This window comes from Sceloporus occidentalis, unplaced genomic scaffold (genome assembly GCF_023333645.1).
Source record: "Sceloporus occidentalis isolate IW3139 unplaced genomic scaffold, rSceOcc1.0.p SCAF_25, whole genome shotgun sequence".
NCBI lineage: Eukaryota > Metazoa > Chordata > Lepidosauria > Squamata > Phrynosomatidae > Sceloporus > Sceloporus occidentalis.
In genome coordinates, this window is record NW_028317005.1 from 7,095,571 (window position 1) to 7,115,266 (window position 19,696).

The following is a 19,696-nucleotide window of genomic DNA, read 5'->3' on the forward strand; positions in this document are numbered from 1 at the left end:
GCTGACATCGCGATCGTCCCGCCGACGGGCATTCCTGCTGACATCAGCGGGAAACACCCCCATTTAAAGGGGGAATGGGCGGGGAGTGGGGCATATCAGGATTTGGGTGTTGAGCCAGAGATCCGTAGAAGTGGCCCTTCTCCAGACCTATCCAGTTGAGACCCGGAGAGTTCCTAGGTATGATGTTGGGGATTTGAGATGTGTACTTTCCTGGGCCATGAGGAAATATTGCATAACTAGTTAATTCTTTATTACAGCATATCACATTTTTTGTTGAAATCAACTGCAGCTTTTCATGTATATAGGGAATTCGAATTGTATTTGGTGTGATTATGGGGCCACCTGGTGGTTGACAGACAAGGCAATACATAAATCCATTATTTTTACAATTTACGTTTTACAATTATTATTTATTGTTTTATAAAGCGCCATCATATTCTGTAACACTGTACAGTGTAGTTTTAAGAGATACAGCTGTAAATACACTATTTATATACAACTTCTGTTTTTTAACAATTTTGCACAATTGTATAAATAAGCATTAAAATAGAAAAAATAAATTATAATAAGCATTAAAGGTCTAAGTATACGTATGTGATAAGCAAACATATAACATATTATGTTGTATATCTAACAACAGTATTTTAGCAGTGGGTAGAGGGATTTATGTTGCTGTAGATAAAAATCTGTCCACTGTACTCCATCAAGTAATAATTAATGAAGCAATGGTTAAATGTATGCCTCTCTTTAAGCAGAAGGAGGCCAGAGAGCTGTAGATCTATGTTTTTAGAGGCATGGTGTGTGTGTGTGTGGGGGGGGGGTATTGCATGGTGTGGTTGAAGGTTAGAGCATTATTTTTGCAGTACTCTCAGAAAGAAAGTCACAAGGTGGTCAGGTGGGTGCTAAGCTAAAAGAGCCCTTTGGAACAGTGCTTCTTTTTTAGCACTTTAATGATAATGAGCCAGGGGTGGTTTTTAAATTATTGTTACCCCCATCCCACCTTGAACAGAATGGAAGATGATAGGATATGTCACAGAGAGGGCAGTCCTAGGGCAACATCTGCGCATGTGTTAGAGTGAGTGTGTGTGTAAGTGTGTGTTAGAGTGTGTGTGTTGGATTGAGTTTCGGGGGTCACTCAGCTTTACTGGTCGCCGGGGGAGATGTTAGTTCTCCTATGTTTATTACCCCCACCCCAACTAATAATGAGGGAAGGGGGATGATTGTTGAGGTAGTTGATGCTTTTTGTTTCATTCTGAGAGTTGTCAATTTTCTATATTGTCCATTTTAATGTTTTTCAATGGGATTTCCTAATGCTACAGAATCTGCTGGTGATCTATAAACATAACGAGTCTACTATTCACCAACCATATAACACATATGTGTTCTGCACTGAAAGCTTAAATATCATCAGGAGACGGCCAAAAAAAAACTTATCATCATTGAAACCGCTTCAATTGAAACCTCCATATCTGTATAGTCAGGTACGGGGTAAAAGGGAGCAATTTATAAACCCATCAGCACATGGAGTGGGGAAAGAGAAGGTCACCTGCTGTCCCCTCATTGGTTACCAGGGGTTTCTAATTCTAATTTTGTGTTTAAGGTTACATAATGGGGGGGAGGGGCTTGTTAAATTTGCATTCATAAACCACAAGTTATTATGGATATGTCTACGTTGAGTATACTTGCAAGCTGGCAGGAGTACTTTTTAATTATATGTAACAGATGATTTTCTGGATAAAGACTATCAGTATAATGCTGACACTTTCACAGCTGAGTCACATTGCACATTCTTGATTGTTTGGGAATTGTTCTTCCTGTAAAGATACCACCAGAGAGGTATATATAGAATTGGATGCTCTATGAATGGGGACAGATCATTTGTATGAAAATTATGTTCATGCCACGCAAGAGTTACTACATCTTGTTCACAGTGTGCTGGACCAATCACAGAAACATATAATCTAACTGTTATTATCTTGGTCCCTTGACAAACAAGATGTTACCTGTCAGGGGCAGGTGTTTCTGTCGCTGGAAGGGAAATTGACATGCAGTAACAAGTACATCTTAATGCCTGAAAGATATTAACACTATCAGCGCACGTGACGTATTTAGCTAGTGTGAAAAGATTAAGTATAAATGCCATTAAAAGTAAAAAAAGACATTGTCAGTAACAATAATAAGAAACAAAATATGGGATCATAATGCATTTTAAATACAGTACTTTATAGATTGTCATTAAGCAATTGTTTGGACGGTGCATAAATAGTTTAGGATATGAAGCAATAATATTTAAACTAAAAAGCTGGATCAGCTGTTTAAGGTGTAGATAGTTTTGGGAAAAGGAATATACAATGCATACATGCTACATGTACACATAAATGCACTTAAGAAAACCGCTGACCCTAATATGCATCATGAAAAAAAAGACCACCAGACCTAAAGCAAAAATCTGCAAAAATACCATTCCCTATAAAAAAGCCAAACCATTGTCTGACACACATATAAACATCAATATCACACAGTTGTTTTAATATATCAGAGGGAGAGGCCTCTGCGGTCCTAAAAGCTTGTGTTATTCTACATATATTTTATGCTCGCTGGATATAACATATCAAACACTAACAGAGTATACATAATCCATGCATGAATGCAATATTAAAAATCCTAATGGCATCCAAAAAAACAAAAAACTATATATATATATATATATATATATATATATATATATATATATATATATATATAGGCTCAGTATGTACAGACTTTCCTTGGCAGAACCACGTATGTGTTTATTTTATCATCCCACCTTAAAAGGGAAATGAAGGCATCCATTCATGACAAATGTCGCCTGGTGGTTGGAAGCCTCCAATAAAGACACCAGGTGAGTCCCCAGTGAATTCTATCAATTCTGCTCCATATAATCACAAGCACAACACTAGATTCACATAGAAGCAGAACACATCAGCATTGATTTACCGACTGGCTATTCCACCATGTTCTATGTAAAGAACACTGGGTTATCTCCCTTGGGTTTCAACACTCCTTGAACAGCAAAACGCATCTACTGCTAGTGTCATATAAGCCAAATATTCTAGACATTATCGAATTAGTTATTAGATCATCATCATGATGGACAGCAAAATGTTTTGTGTTATCCTTGTAATATTTATATATCTTCAAGATCAGATTTATGTTGAAAGCCAAGAATGTAGATTAATAGGGAAATTTGATCTTCACGGATTTCTGGAATCAAAAAATCATGAATTGATTATTGGCGGCATGTTTCCATTTCACTTCAGGACTATACTTGTAAATGATTCGGGAATGGAAGAACCTAAGTCACCGAAGTGTGAAGGGTAAGTGTATGAGGCAATAATACAACTTCTGGATAAATTTGCCCAAAGTATATGGGATCTGGATATTCTAGATTATGTAATTTAGTAAAGATTTCCATGTTGTCTTCTACCAGTTTACCTTTGCTTCGATTTTTAAAGCCTGCTAATGAAATCTAGAACAGGAAAAATTGAATGCATATCCCTAGATATTTTCTCTCTCAGTATCCAGAATAGCATTCAAGAATTATTATTATTACTATATTACTATATTCAATTATTATACCAGCATCTAGAACGAATACAATGGTACTGATAGTAATGATGTTGTCATTTAATGTAAGGCTCATAAAGCATGTTTGTTTTGACTATAACATTTACATATACACTTTAGTGGTCTTTACAAAATTTAACTGCTTTAGCTGCCAATATGGCAAGCATTACCTGTTATTAAAAACATGTAGAATTGTTTGTCAAATAGTATGAGAAATATGCAATTGAAATTTTGCAGTCTGGTTGGAAGTGTTCTCTTTGTAAGCATTAGAAGATCCCATCTCCCACACTTGAAATTAAATTACTGTCTTCCACTTGTACACAGATCTGGTTTATTGCAGGAGACAGTGTTTAAACAATACATTGTGCTAAGTTTTATTTTTTTAAGTAGAAAAATATTGTTACATAACATGATCATTAATTAACCTGATTTCATTTGGACATATGCATTAGAATAGACTTAAGATTTCTAATTGTAGCAAATGTGAGCAGTTTTATAAGACTGAATACAAAACATAAAACTAATTAGGAGGACAATATATATGATACAGATTATCTCAGTAATTCCTTTGGCAGCTGCTGGCAACTAAAATTCTAGACACAAATTCCATTTCATGCTCAGTAGCACTAATGGCACGAGTATGTGTTTTACAGTTGACATTTCCTTATAGATAATGTATGATATGGTTTGGTAAAGAAGAATAGAGATGATGCCCCATATAATATCATGACAAATATTATTAACTGTAGTATGTTCAATATTTCTGCTTACCTTGTGTATATAATACTTACGACCAGGCTGGGGTTACCATCTGGCTGGTTTTAACAGCCTAGTGATATGATAGTTTTAATAATAGTGGTTATTGTTTTCCAGAAAAGTTGATAACTCAAAATGTATTTGCTGACACGATAGATGTTAAAAAACTGCATCTTTTTTTTTTAGAACCTTATGTAGCACAAGAGTCCCTCTGCTGCAGGATATATCATGATTCACTGCTGGTGATAGTATTGGTGCCATGGTGGCCACTTCAGATTGGACATTTATGGATTGTGCATGTTGCAGGACATTATGTAGAATTCATACAACGTGTTCATTTAATCTTTTCAGAGTATGAATTTTGTGCCGGGGCATGCTTGTTGGAGCAGGAAGGGCTGTAGGCTATTCACTTCCTGTCAAAGATGTACCTGTACCACAGTGGGCCCATGGACCACCGCTAGACAATCCTGTCTCAGAACATTTAAGATTCTCTATCATTTTGACCTAATCTCAAAAATAACTTAATAATTTATTATTATTGCATTTATTACATTTTTACTTGAATTTGACAGTAAATTATTTTTGTTTGAAGCATCCATAAATGTTCTTCTTCAAGTATAGTGAAAGAAATCCATACATCTTATCTTTTACTAACCTGAATTTTTGTCATAAGCAAAGAGGGTTAGGGGCCTACAAATGCACGCACAGCCCACCCAATCACAACGATAATTCTTATGTTTATTTTAAATTAACAAGAGAGCAAACTGTGTAACTTTTGCTGTTATTATAGATTTATCAGTGATATAATTATTGCAGGGGAATTGGGACATGGATTTGAACCCAGGCAACATTTACTTGCATCCTAAATCCACAAAATTCCATGGGGGCTGGCAAGGTAACCATAGTTACAACCTTGCCAATATTAACCTAACAATCTTGGTATACCAGGGCTTACCAGGGCTTACAAGTTCACACTAAGTTATTTTGAAGCATGTGAAAATAAATAACAGTGGGCCATTGTGCTCCCAGGAACCTATGCGGATGATGAACTATAGTCAGCTATTTTTGGAATTTCCTAGGGACGTTCATTTACATTGTAGACATCTATACCAATGTACAACAGCATAATAAAGAAGAAGACAAAATACAAAAACACTGGATGATGAAATTAGGTTGATCGTAGGGATTTCTAATTTGTATTTGTAAATTTTAACATTGCTTATCATTTTTTTTTCTGCATGGATATGCACTGCTTGATTTTGGCTATGCATGGGTTAAACATACAAAGGTTACAAGGTTAGAATAAAAGTGTAATTGACAGCTTGTGTAAAAACAAGGACATTGGCAGCTGTGCTATTCAGAAGAGAATTAAGAGTTCTAGCTGCAGCTTTATAATTAAAATGTGATACCCTTAATTATAATGCTTGAAGGAGGCACTTCCCCCACCCATGGTTATAGAAAACCCTCCACATTTGACCTGCTGAACTGTCGTTCTCAAAACCTTTTCCCATCAACCCATTATCTGGTGCTAAGGACCAAACAGATAAGCGACTAGTCACTTAATTCCTTTCTCCGAAATGAAGATAGCCTAATCCTCCAGAATAAGGTTTCCAACTCTGAAATCTTAGCTTGTCAGTTTCTACACAAATTTTCCAACAAGTTCTCCTGTGATGGGCACTTTAATAATAAACTGAGTTGGTTCTTAAGATCTTAAATACCTTTTTCCTTAATCTTAAAGTTTGAATTTCAGACTAAAGTAACACGGAAGTATGTGCTGCTGAAAATGTTTTTTTTTTTATGCAGTGAATTTATATTTTTCTATTATTGAAAAGATTATATTTTAAGAAGTCAGAAAAAAAGGTGTTTTGGATTAAGATCATTTTTCTGTAGATAGAGAACATTTTGTTTGAGATATATAAAGCAGAATTTTATTTTCTGCCAGTTCTACTAAAGTTATTGTACCAAAAGTCAAAAGAGTTTACTAGGACATTACTTAAAACACAGTTTCAAGGCAAATGAGCGGCATAAAGAGCAAGTTAAAATAATCAAGTCAAATCGGCAAGAATACACCAAGTAGCCATAGCATTATGACCACTGACAGATGAAGCTAATAAGTGGGTGCTCCGTGCATACTGTCATACCTGGGAACTTCTCGGCTCCGGCTACCTGGAGCCTTCCCTTGCGGGACGCGGCCAGGACGGCACAGTGACGTCGGCGGGTGGTCCCGCTGACATCAGGGGAATTCCAGCTGACGGCAGTGGGAAACACCCCCATTTAAAGGAAAAATGGGCGTGGAGCAGGGCGACCCGGAGGATTCGGGTCTTGACCCGGATGAGCAGTGCTCCCACTGCAATCTCAGGGTCAAACCAAAGAGTTCCCAGGTATGCATACTGTGTACAGAACGACCGTTCTGCATTTTCTGACTATGACTAGACCCATTGAATTGAGGCCATTGTTTACATGTTTTAACAATGGCTATAAAATGTAAAATTGTTTATATATTGAATTCCAAGTCTGCAATGCTATGATTGTCGGTTGATGTCATAATGCAGAGTTTGATTGCTGCATTGGCCACATGAACAATAAGGGAAAGGACACTGAGGAAGTTTGTTTTCCCCTACTTTTCATTTTCAGAAAATAAGGCGTATCTATTGACACATAATTTTTTGTACATGTACTTCTGACAGCTGATAGGCGGATGTACAGTGATAATGACAGTATGCCTGTTAGCCAAGAGCCGATACCAACAGAGCAAACTTAATTTACTACTCATACAGTAAAGATTATTCTTTAAAAGAAGCCAACGTTATCTTTAAAGTTTAGTGGCACAATAAATAATAATATTTAATTAATTAATATTATTATTATGATGACTACTACTACTACTACTACTACTGCTAAAAATAATAAAATAATAATAATAATAATAAATCTACCCAACAATAATTTAGAGGTTTATTTTGTGGCACAGTTTTATGCTGTCTCAGATAAACATGTATTTTGGCAACTAGAGTTTTACATAATATAATGTTTCCTGAGGTTTGTATGTGTTTTAGATCTGTTACCTTAGCCCAATATTCTAAAAAATCACACTGATTCCTTATCATACTGCCTTTCATAAACAATACAGTGGATCAGTCTTAATCACCCAATTTATGAAAGTCTGTGGAGGTAAAGACCTTGTTAACATTACCATAAAGAATAGGCACAATGTGGTGTTTGAGCAGCGAAATTCAACCAAAATGTCACATGTATGACAACAATGGTAGTCTCCAGGTCTACAGATTAAGGAGGTTAATCGGAACAAAATGAGATAAAACCAGGTTTTGTCAAAGCTAACAACATTAATGTATACAACACTGTATTTTATGCACAATGAGAAAATCATTTTGTCCATGAGACTTTTTAAATAAGTTTGACTGAACACAACATATATTCTCATTGTACTGTTCTGGATTTTATGGAGGTCATTGGTTTTGGTGGTGATATTTGCTGAAATGACAACCACAAAGCCCTTCAGTCAATCATGACCCTTGACCACAAGCACTTTTATTTGACCCCTTTTGGTCATATTGAATTAAAAGTTGCTTTATTTGACCATTTGGCCTTCTTGTAGTAGAGCAGGTGACATAAGAGTTACTGCTGTTGGTTAAAAACTGTAGTGAAGATGTCACTTGAATTAGTATTAAAAACATATGGAACAGATACCTAATGTCTACTGTGATACTTAATACACTGCAGTCTGGAATTTATTCCTCATATGACATTATCCTCACTGGCCTGCTGAAAGAATAAATGTACGCTCATTAAACAATTTCAGGAATGGGATCTTTGCTTGTGAAAATTCCTCCCAAAGAAATAGGAATGTTGTATGGGGGTAATTGGGTTCTTCTATAATCACAAGTAAAATGCGATAGGCGCTTACCACCATTGGTCTTCACAAAGTTTGCTGCTTCAGTGTTCTTAGATATTTTTGTCAGATGTTACTATGGTATACTGAAGTATAATTACAAGCATTTCATAAGTGTCAAAGGCTTTTATTGACAATTGCATTAAGTTTATGCAAAGAGTCAACATATTTTTTCTTCGAGACCTCTGCAATCCCCCTGGCATGCTGTCAATTAACATCTGGGCCACATCCTGACTGATGGCAACCCATTCTTGCATAATCAATGAAATTTAGATGGGGCGCAGGTACATATAAAGGGAAAAAATAATAATACAATATAGTGTAGATGATTTGTTCAATGTGAAACTAAAGTGATATAATGCACTCACAAATCAAAGAAGTAATTCCAACCCATCAATAGGACTGTATATAATCTTTAATGTTCTTCTTGAGAAAATCTAACGGACTGCTGATTTTACATTGAATTTTACGGACATTTTTCTTCAATTGATTTTCCTGAAGAAGCCTACGGGTGAAACGCGTTGATTTTCAATTGGAGATCGATATATCCCACACTCCGGTGGACTTTCTACGCCTATATATGCACTTGTAGTGCATATACAATTGTGAGTGCATTTTTTCCATTTCTCTACATTTCACTTTGGAATACTGCACCATTGAAGTTTGTTTTTTAGATTTTCTCAAGAAGAACATTAAAGATTATATACAGTCCTATTGATGGGTTGGAATTACTTCTTTGATTTGTGAGTGCATTATATCACTTTAGTTTCACATTGAACAAATCATCTACACTATATTGTATTATTATTTTTTCCCTTTATATGTACCTGCGCCCCATCTAAATTTCGTTGGTTTCATATTTTAACACTTGGAGGAGAGTGTTATTTGGGTGCTGCGGTCCAAATCAGGGAAGTATCATTTTTATTTTATTGTTCACTATAAGAGCACGTATTTTCGGTTTGGTTTCATTTTTCACGGTGTTATTTATTTACTTGCATAATCAATGCCTGGAGATTGTCAGAATTTGTGGGTTTTTGTTTGTCTAACCGCCTCTTGAGGATTGACCACAAGTTCTTAATGGGATTAAGATCTGGGGAGTTCCTGGCCATGGACCCAAAATTTCGATGTTTTGTTCTCCGAGCCACCTAGACATCATTTCTGCCTTATGGCATGGTGCTCCATCATGCTGGAAAAGGCATTGTTTGTCACCAAACTGTTCTTGTGTATCTGGGAGAAGTTGCTCTTGGAGGATGTGAAGTTCTTGATGATTCGATAAATGGTTGGTGTGACGGACTGACTAGGGACCTCAGGTTGTCCCGCTCCACCCGTAATCCGTAGACAATATCCTCAAGCAAAGTAAAGGGATATCGCAATCCGGTACCGAAATAACCAGGCAAGACTAGTCTTTAGATACAACAAAGGGAATAACTGTTTATTATGGGACAAGTGTTGCTTTTTATAGGAAGGGACACCACAAGGGGGGGGGGGGACAATACAATAGGACACCGGCGCCACTAAGTCTGGGAGATAAAGAGCACACATTATCTTTATTTAGATTATCTCTCAGACCTTAGTGTGCCGTGTGAAAACCTTTACAAAATAAGGCAATAATATACATTTTTATTAATAACGCATTACAGAGTTTCATGTCACTGGATAACATTAACTGAGGGGACTTTGAGAGTCAGGGGAACAATGTAGTGAAATGTAGTGGAACTGTTTTTTGAGGATAACGTTTATTTTCATGGCAAAGAGGGACTTTGCAAATGATTGTAATTCTGATCACTCTTCCTAACATTCTGGAGTATATGCAAATTGCCATCATCTAAACTGAGGCAGAAGACTTTGTGAAAATCAATATTTGTGTCATTCTCAAAACTCGTGGCCACAACTGTACATGCACCATATACATTACATGTGCTTTAAGGGTAGACTGTGGCTTTATTTTGTTTATTTTCTCTAAAATAACAGTTTATAGGCAAATAATGTTATGATAGCATAATGTGTAATACACATACCTGGGAATTTTTGGGCTCCGGCTACTGTACACTGATGTCAGCGGGCGGTCCCGTGATGTTGATGGGAGTTCTCGCTGATGCCGGGGGTGTTCCCGCTGACACTGGCGGCAGTGGGAAACACCCCCATTTAAAGAAAAAATAGGCGGGTAGCGGGGCGTGTCAATAGCCGCTCCTGCGGCCCGGAGGATTCAGGTCTTGACCCAGAGAACCGGAGAAGCAGTGGTCACCCGGCAATCTCAGGGTCAAACCCGGAGAGTTCTCAGGTATGGAAATACAATATCTGAACTGCTTTCTCGAAATACTATGTATTGTGACCCTACATTATGTGCATAATAATATGAAATGTGTTCACATAACGCATAACCAAGTTAATAACTATCTTTCTACCTACTAACTATCTTTATGCAATTCACAGGTTCAACTTCCGCAGTCTGCGTTGGGCCCAAGCCATGATGTTTGCGATTAATGAAATAAATAGGCGTACAGACATTCTGCCAAACATAACTTTGGGCTATCAGATTTTTGATTCATGTTTCACTATCTCAAAATCAGTAGAAGCAACCCTATCATTCCTCACCGGACAAAATGAAACCCATCCTAATTTCCGGTGCAGTGCTGGGGCCCCCCTTGCAGCGGTTATTGGAGCCGGAGGATCTGCCTTATCTATAGCAACGGCCAGAATTTTGGGACTTTACTATTTTCCACAGGTAATGTGAAATTCTTAATTGAGAGATAATCTAATCTTTTCTTTGTTAGCTACATTCCCTATTCAAATACTGTATGTCACATATACTAACATTAAAATATTTTATCCTCCCTAAGTAATAAATCATGGCAATGTTATAGAACACCAATTCCTCAGTGTCTTTGAATAAGGCAACTTCCTTACCTGTGAAGGAGTATGATATTGGTTAGTAAGATCCATAGGGATCTGGCAGTGGGCAAGAGGGACCGAAATTCTGTGTACTGTAGCATCCAGAACACTCGATAAGTGTTCCATAAGTGTGGATGTAGCTGTCGTAGCTGATCATAAACCCTTCCTGAGTTATTTCACTGTCACAAAGGTAATTGTGGCAGTAAAGTGTAAATAAAGTATATGTACTACTGATAACCCAGAGGCTTTTAATTCTCCATTATATTAATTGATTTAACTGAAATGTTCTGAAGGTCCAACTCCTTGATAGAATAAGTATTTGGTGTTTTAAGTATATGAATCCTTTCCCAGATGCCAATGCAGTAGATGTATATTTTATATACTTGTATAATACACTTCTAACCCCTTGAGTAGAGGGATCTAAGCTGCATAGGACTAAACAGGGATAGCCCCATGCACTAAATGTTTGCTATTTGTATTAGGTTCCATGTATAAAAAAACACATTTCATTTGCTTCAACGAATACACAAAAAGTAGGAAACTGCATTATTTTGTTGTTGTTCTATTGTCATAAATATGGTATTGTTGGATTTTTATTGAATAGGTTGGATACGCTTCTTCCTGTTCCGTTCTCAGTGACAAGTTCCAGTTCCCATCATTCCTTCGCACAATACCCAGCGACATAGCTCAATCTAAAGGCATCGCTGAGCTTGTTACATACTTTGGTTGGACGTGGGTCGGAACAATAGCTGCGGATGATGATTATGGGAAATATGGCATTAAGCTTTTTAAAGAAGAGGTAGAAAAGCATGGTGTTTGCATATCCTTTTCTGAAACCCTCCCAAGAATATATAACAAAGAAGTAATTGATAACATTGTGGATACAATAAGAAAATCCACTGCAAATATCATAGTTATCTTCTCATCAGACATAGATCTGAGTTCATTAATGGAAGCCCTGGCAGAAACTAACATCACTGGAAAAACCTACATATCTAGTGAAGCTTGGACAACTTCAGCATTAATAGCGAAACCAAGTTATTTTTCGTTTCTTGGTGGAACAATTGGATTTGCTATTCGGAGAGCTGAAATACCAGGGTTTGAACAGTTCCTCCTTGATATACACCCAGAACATGGGAATGATGATTTGGTCTATGAATTTTGGGAAGAAGCATTTAATTGTACCTGGCCCACAACCAGAGCAGCTTTTTATACCAACATAAGTATTGAAGCCAATGTTGCTGGAAGAAAAAGAAATATCTCTCCTGAACATTGCACAGGGAGAGAACATCTTCAATCCATACACAATACATACACAGATGTGTCTGAGCTGCGAATTACGTACAGCGTATACAAATCTGTCTATACCATCGCACATGCTCTTCATGATTTAGATATATGCCAAGATGGCTTTGGGCCTTTTCCTGAAAATTATTGTGCAAATTTACTTGACTTTGAACCATGGCAAGTAAGTTTTTTTTCTTTTTAACTTATCAAACTACAGGTTTCCCTATAGAAATTATATACATTCGGGGTTATGTATAAAAAATGGTTCTGGTGCAAAGTTTGAAACCGTGGTCACCATAAGAATGAATGGGATGGTCCAACTAGAAGGAACATACCACTGATTGCTATACTTTTCACGCTTACAATGAAATCTCATTTTACACATACCCTCATATGCCAGGACCATTCCTTAGAACTAGTTCCTTCCCTTAACACTCATGTTATTTTTTTTGTATCCCTCTATATCATTTATCCTACATTACACCCCTCGTTTATTCACATACTATGAATTTACCCCCTTCTTCTTTTCATGTTTCCCTTATGCACTCTTCATTTCTGCTTTCATTATTTCTCAAACCTCTCACCTTTCATTTAACCTACTAATCTACCCAGTTATCTCTGGAAAATTTTCATACCACGTTAAATCACTCTGTAAGGGCACAACTGCTACTAGGAATCCTGCATGTAGCCTCTAAATCTTTTATACCATTTATGCTACCATAACTCAAAAAGTAAAAATTGGGAGGTTGTAAAATAATGTTAAAAAAGTGCTTTGTGGGCCATATCTTCCATGTACTACAAATTGGCCATATTCTAATATGCATACACAAGGAAATGCCTTTGAGAAAACATGGATCAGTTTCCACAACCAATAACGTCAAATGCGGCATGACATTTACTCTATTGTGTGTTGCGTGGTGCAATTTCTACACTACTTCTGAAGGTGTTGAGTTTTTTTAACAAAGTCACAAAGTATTAGGAATTATGCCATTGAAAGAAAAATGGACATTTCACCCACTTACAGCTGTGGTTACTTTGGGAACCACAATGCCTAGAAAGCAAAGGTTGAACATGAAGCTGAGGCAGCAGTCCCACCAGTGTATGGGAGTCTTACGTCACCTTCTGAATAGGTTCTAAACTATTTGCTCTGTTTTGATCTATATAAGGTGGCAAGAAATAACATCTTATGGAATTATTATAGAATTTAACATATTTGTACTATTAAAGTAAACCTGGGGTGGGTCAAAGATGGTATGTATTGAGTATGGTATGCTATATTCCTTACCAGCATGTTTAACTCTGTATGTGTTCTTTCACAGTTGATGTACTACTTAAAACATACAAAATTTCAAGTCTTTACCAATGAAAGCATACAATTTGATGACTCAGGAGACGTAGAAGGTTATTATGATATTTTAAACTGGCAATGGAATACAAATGTGTCAATGGCTTACACAAAAATTGGACATTATAAATCCACTGGTGCAGGAGCAAACTTTGAAATCAAGATAGACAATAGTTCCATATTCTGGAATACACCAAATGGAATGGTAACTAAATATTGTATTATTTAGGCTAGGTTTCCACTTGGTTGTTTTTTTGCTAAAAACGCCCATAAAAACACCAATTCAGCCACACTGCGGCCAGATGTTAGCTGTTCTTTAATAGGAAATCGCACAATGCCATATCCACTTGCCGTTTTTCTGTTTGGCGTTTTTTAAGTCCTCTTTGGCGTTTTTCTGCTTTTTTGGGCTCTGTGGCAGTTTTTCAAAATCGCAGCATGTTGACACTCTGGCGTTTATTGCAAGGAAATCGTGGCGTTTTTCTCCAATAGAAGTCTATGGGGGAGAAAAAACGCCATGAAAAAGCCATGTGGGTTTTGCCTTAGCGTTTTTTATGGCGTTTTATGCAGAGGATGGACCCAGTATCTGTGTGTCCTACGAGAAATAGGCTGGAAACAAACAGTTTACACCATTTGGAACAAACATGCCATTACAAACAAACATACCCAACTGGATCCTGCGTGCCGAAAGCAACAGCAAACAATTTGCACCATCATTTGGGGCCAATCTTCCTAGAGGAGCAGACATTCGGAATAAAGCATGCCTTACAAACCACAGAAAAGAGAAAAAAGGGTCCGCCAGGGCGTGTTTAAGTAGAACTCTACCAAGGAAATGACATCAGGAGGGGGCAGATACTTGCCATTTATCCTAATCCCTTTTAGCTGGGTGACAATTCTAACGTGTAAAGGCTGGCAAAACTGCCTAAGGTCAAAAAAGCAATTTCCACAGAAAGGCTAAAACGCCAGAAAAAAATCCAGAAAAAACGCCAAAACGCAGGAAAATGCAGTGGCAGTTTTCTTGGTGTTTTTCCTGGCGTTTTTCATCAAGAAAAAAACGCAGGACAAAAACCCAAGTGGAAACCTAGCCTTATAGATGCTTATTGAGGACATGAAAAATATTTTCTTTGTAAGTTTTAGTTATGCAGTGGTTATATATGTATTTCAAATGAGTATTTATAACACCTCCTTGATGTATACCAAACATATAAATAAATTAAAATGACAAATGATGGCACCAGTAGGCATTCTCTTCCTTGGCATGTCCAGGAGTTTGCAAAAAAAAACCCTAAAAAGTATAAAAAAGAGGTATTCTAACAAAACCTATTGTTGTCTTCTCTTTAGCCTCCGCGCTCTGTGTGCAGTGAGAGCTGCATTCCAGGAACTAGGAAAGGCATAAGACAAGGGGAGCCGGTTTGTTGCTTTGACTGTATTGCATGTGCAGATGGAGAAATAACCAATGAGACAGGTAACGTAGAAGTTATGTTCCTTCCACAAAAAACCCGAAAGAACCTTCTATGAAACATGCAAGTAGCAGGGTATACATTTGTAGTGCTATATATATATATATATATATATATATATATAAAATATTTTCTTGGTAACTGGCATGGTGCTTAAAAGTATATTCAATGTATGTAATTGCTAGTAATCTTATGTTACATCGTGGTGCCAAATTTGTGTGAAACTGGCTGCCTAGGCCACAGGCAAGCTTGACCATGTATTGTTGTGGCCCAAAAAGCTGAACACATGGACTTCAATCAATACCAAAATCAATGTACCCTAATTGGTGTAGCCAAGCATACACAATCATACAGAGGCTAGCGATTTTGGTTAATCCAGGGCTGCATTTTATTTAGTATGTTCCCTGTACCATACATAAAACTGCAAGCAAAAAAAGTATATGCCTCCTAGCCATCTGCCCCATGCCTAAGTCAAAAGTAGCAGAAGAACATTTGATCTAATTAAATTTGCAGCCTTGACCATTTGTAATCTGCCAGTTCACGACCATGTCATTTAGGGCAAAGGGACAAGCATAACTGTTAACTAGCCACAAATAGTATTGAGTGAGTGGGAGCAAGCGCCAAAGTGGTCAGTGGACAGGCATTATCACCGTTCCTCTGCCCAGAGAAATAGTATTGTGGCCTGGAGACCCAGGAAAGCAGAATATTACAGGGTGTCATGGGTCAAACCCAGAGAGTTCCTAATAATGGGATTAGAGGTAAAGATGTGAAAGCAACATATGACATTGGTTTCTGATGCTTGACCACCAGTAGTCTTATGCTTTAGCAGATAAATTGTAACTACAAGGGCTCAAAAAAGTATTCAAACAAGATGTTTCTCACCAATGTTATGTTGCTGCCTACAACAAGAACATGTCAGAAGACAAGACTGGAAAGTTCCAAACTTAGAAATAAAAATCTATACAAAAAATCAAATTTTGTTTCACTCATAATTTTCTGATGTTTTACAGATGCAAGAGAATGCATTGCGTGCCCATCAGACTTTTGGTCAAATTCACACAAGAATGAGTGTGTCTTAAAAGAAGTGGAATTCCTTGCAACTGATGAAGCTTTGGGAATCACTCTGATATTCCTGGCTGTATTTGGAGCATCCCTAGTAATAGTGTTTGCAATTATTTATGTGATGTACAGGGAAACAGCATTAGTCAAGGCAAATGATCGAGAGTTGAGCTATGTTATCCAGGTATCCTTAGTTTGCACTTTTATGACTTCTATTCTGTTTGTTGGCCAGCCAGAAGAATGGTCATGCATGGCGCGTCAGACTACATTAGCCTTGGGATTTTCCCTTTGCCTGTCCTGTATACTTGGAAAGACTATTGTATTGATGCTATCCAAACGAGCTGCAAAATCCAAGGTTGCTGATAAAAGCAAGCTGATAGTAGTGAAGCCTGTGCATCAGAAAATTGTTGCTGTCATCGGATTGACTATTCAAGTTGGGATATGTACGGCCTATTTGATTATGAAGCCCCCTTGGGTGTACAAAAACATGGAATCCCAAAACATAAAGATAATTCTTGAGTGCAATGAAGGCTCAATTGAATTTCTATGTTCCATGTTTGGGTTTGACGTTTTTCTTGCCATACTATGCTTTTTAACCGCCTTTGTAGCTCGAAAATTACCTGATAACTTCAATGAGGCTAAATTTATTACTTTTGGCATGCTGGTCTTCTTCATTGTATGGATATCTTTTGTCCCAGCCTACTTAAGCACAAGAGGGAAATTCAAAGTAGCTGTAGAGATCTTTGCTATATTAGCGTCAAGTTTTGGCTTACTCGGCTGCATTTTTGTCCCTAAAGGATATATCATTTTGCTGAAACCAGAGAGAAACACTGAAGAAATTGTTGGTGGCCGACAGGCTACTAATGATAAGAGCGCACCAGCTACGTCTGCCTCAATCACAAGTGAAATTAACAGCACAACGGTCTCTACCATAGTGCTTGATGATTAAATTTTAGCTTAATATTGTTCGATTATTGACAATGTATAAATAACACAAAAAGATTCATTGCTGTTAAGCAATGCAAAGATTTTGTTAACGTAAAGCATTTCATAATTTGGATGATAAGATGTTTGATTTAGTGTTTGGGGTGAAAATTCTTTTTTAAGAGATGGAAAGTTATTTAGAAAATGATAGCCGCTTTGCAATAACCACATGTGTATAAATTACGTAATTTTTATAATGTACATGCCTGATTGTAGCCTTGTGAATTTATGTTGCTAGTATATAATTTTATTGTCTTTAATTCATTATTTGAACTTTTAAGACTCTAGTGGGCGACAGACACATTTAACTGGAGACCCCTCTGGAGGCTTATGCGTAGTTAAATATTTGGTTACGTGTTTGCTGGCACACAAGGAGTAGACCTCAGAGGGACATAGTTTTCATCCTGAATTATTCTTTTTAACTCAGGTATCCATTTTTACGTTTCTTCATGTGTCTGTCAAGTAGTACGTGTCTATAGGACAACCGCTGATGGTATACTGCTTCTAAAATGTATGGATTGGTCTTTCTTGCTTGTACTGGTAGTGGAAATTAGCCACAGCACAAAGAAGCCAGAGGCCGCTACACGCACTGCCATGCTACACTCCTAAGTCAGCAGCCTAGAGCAGGTGTGTATCCATCAGGTGTCTGCACAGTAAAGGACTAGCTAAGCCGCACAAGTGGCAATAACGGTAAGTGGGAAGATAAAAGAGCACCTGCCCAAAGACATTGTGTTTTACTATACATATGGTCACGTCTATTTTTTTGCACTTTTTATGTTAACTTTTTATAATATTTACATTCCCTACCATTAGATTTAGTGAAGCTTAATGTTTCTATGCCATTCTGTTTTGCTGATCCATGACGTCCCCTTTAACTTATGCACCAAGAATATTTTTTTATAATTCACCTTGAAGATTGCAAGATATAAGCAGTTTTCTTTTATGGACGGAAGCTTCAGGATTCCGTTTTAACGAGGAGGCTTGGATTAACTGTTGATTGACAGGATTTTATATAGTCTCTCATGATTTTGGTCTTGATTCTGCAGTGGAAAAATTGGTTTTAGACATGTAGTTGAATCTCATGAAATGCATTTTCCACCACCAATTAAGTTATAGACAGCTATTTGAATGCAGCTCAGGATCAGAAGTCAAGTATGACCATACTGTAGCCTTTTTTATTACTCTCATCAAAGTGGCCAGTGCCCATGATATTTTTAATTCTGCTAAATCAGTTGGATGCTATAAGAAAGCTTTTGCCATTGTGCAAGCAAAATTGACTGCTAGAAATCACAAAGCCCAAATATTTATTTGCAGGGGTGGGCTGGCACCTTCTGGCTTGGGGGGACAGGTAAAGCCAAGTGACCCATTAGCACCTTGTCCCTCCCCACTGGCACACATACTTACATACACTCTCACACTTAAAAACGTACCCACTCACGCTAATAAACACATATACACATGCAACGCATACATACTTACTCAAACACACACTTACACATACTCTCACACTCTAACACACATTTACACATACTCTCACACTCTAACACACACTGAAACACTCATGCTAACACACATTCCCTCACATACATACAAATACACACTCTTGCTAACACACACACTCTCTCTAACAAACACATACTCACACACTGCCTCCTTAACTCCTTTACCCTGTCACCCTTTCACCATCTTATAGCCTACAAAAACCATTGCACCAGGTTCAAAAGAGTGTCATACTAGCCTTAGATTGTGTGCCTCTAGTGTAAATATGGGAACCCCCACTGTATGTGTGTCTAAACCGCAATGTTTTGTATACTGTCAGCTACATTGCCTTTGTGTGATTTTTACATATATGTTCAGCTACACTACTGTTCAAAAGTTTAGGGTCAAGAAATCTCCTTGTTTTTAAAAGAGCACATTTTGTCCTAAATTAACATCCAATGGATCAGTGTAGGCATTGTTAATGTCATAAATGACTATTGTAGCTGGAAGCAGCTGACAGTTGACAGTTTAATTTAACTTTTCTGCATTTTATCAAATAGGTATATAAACTGCATACCAACCATGCTGGAACTTTTACAAAACCTGGCAGACACTGATTGTAACATTTTGTTCAGTACTAAGTTTCAGAAGACCTTGGGTTACCCTTGAGTTGCTCATATTTGGTAATTGTAGGGCCAAGAGCTCTAAATACTAATTTTATCACAGCATTCTATCAAAGTCGGCCTTGATACCTTTTTATAGGGTCAACTCAAAAAACGATTTATAGACTCTAGAAAATGGGTGTCCAATACTAGTCTTCAAGGGCTGGATATCCCAGCTTAAGCACAGGCATCTCAATTAGAAATTCATTAAACAACTTATTTAAAGGCAAGGATACACAGGCTTGTTGAGGACAGAAGT

General features: G+C 37.3%; 1 protein-coding gene across 1 annotated transcript; it reads left to right on the plus strand.

Annotated features, from left to right (window-relative positions):
- Positions 1-2,841: 2,841 nt before the first annotated feature.
- Positions 2,842-17,261, plus strand: LOC149300343 (vomeronasal type-2 receptor 1-like). The gene is made up of 7 exons (XM_089485304.1): positions 2,842-2,881; positions 3,182-3,356; positions 10,706-10,997; positions 11,769-12,632; positions 13,771-14,001; positions 15,135-15,258; positions 16,264-17,261. Exons 1-7 carry the CDS (start codon positions 2,842-2,844, stop codon positions 17,259-17,261), a joined length of 2,724 nt encoding a protein of 907 aa, XP_089341430.1.
- Positions 17,262-19,696: the final 2,435 nt, after the last annotated feature.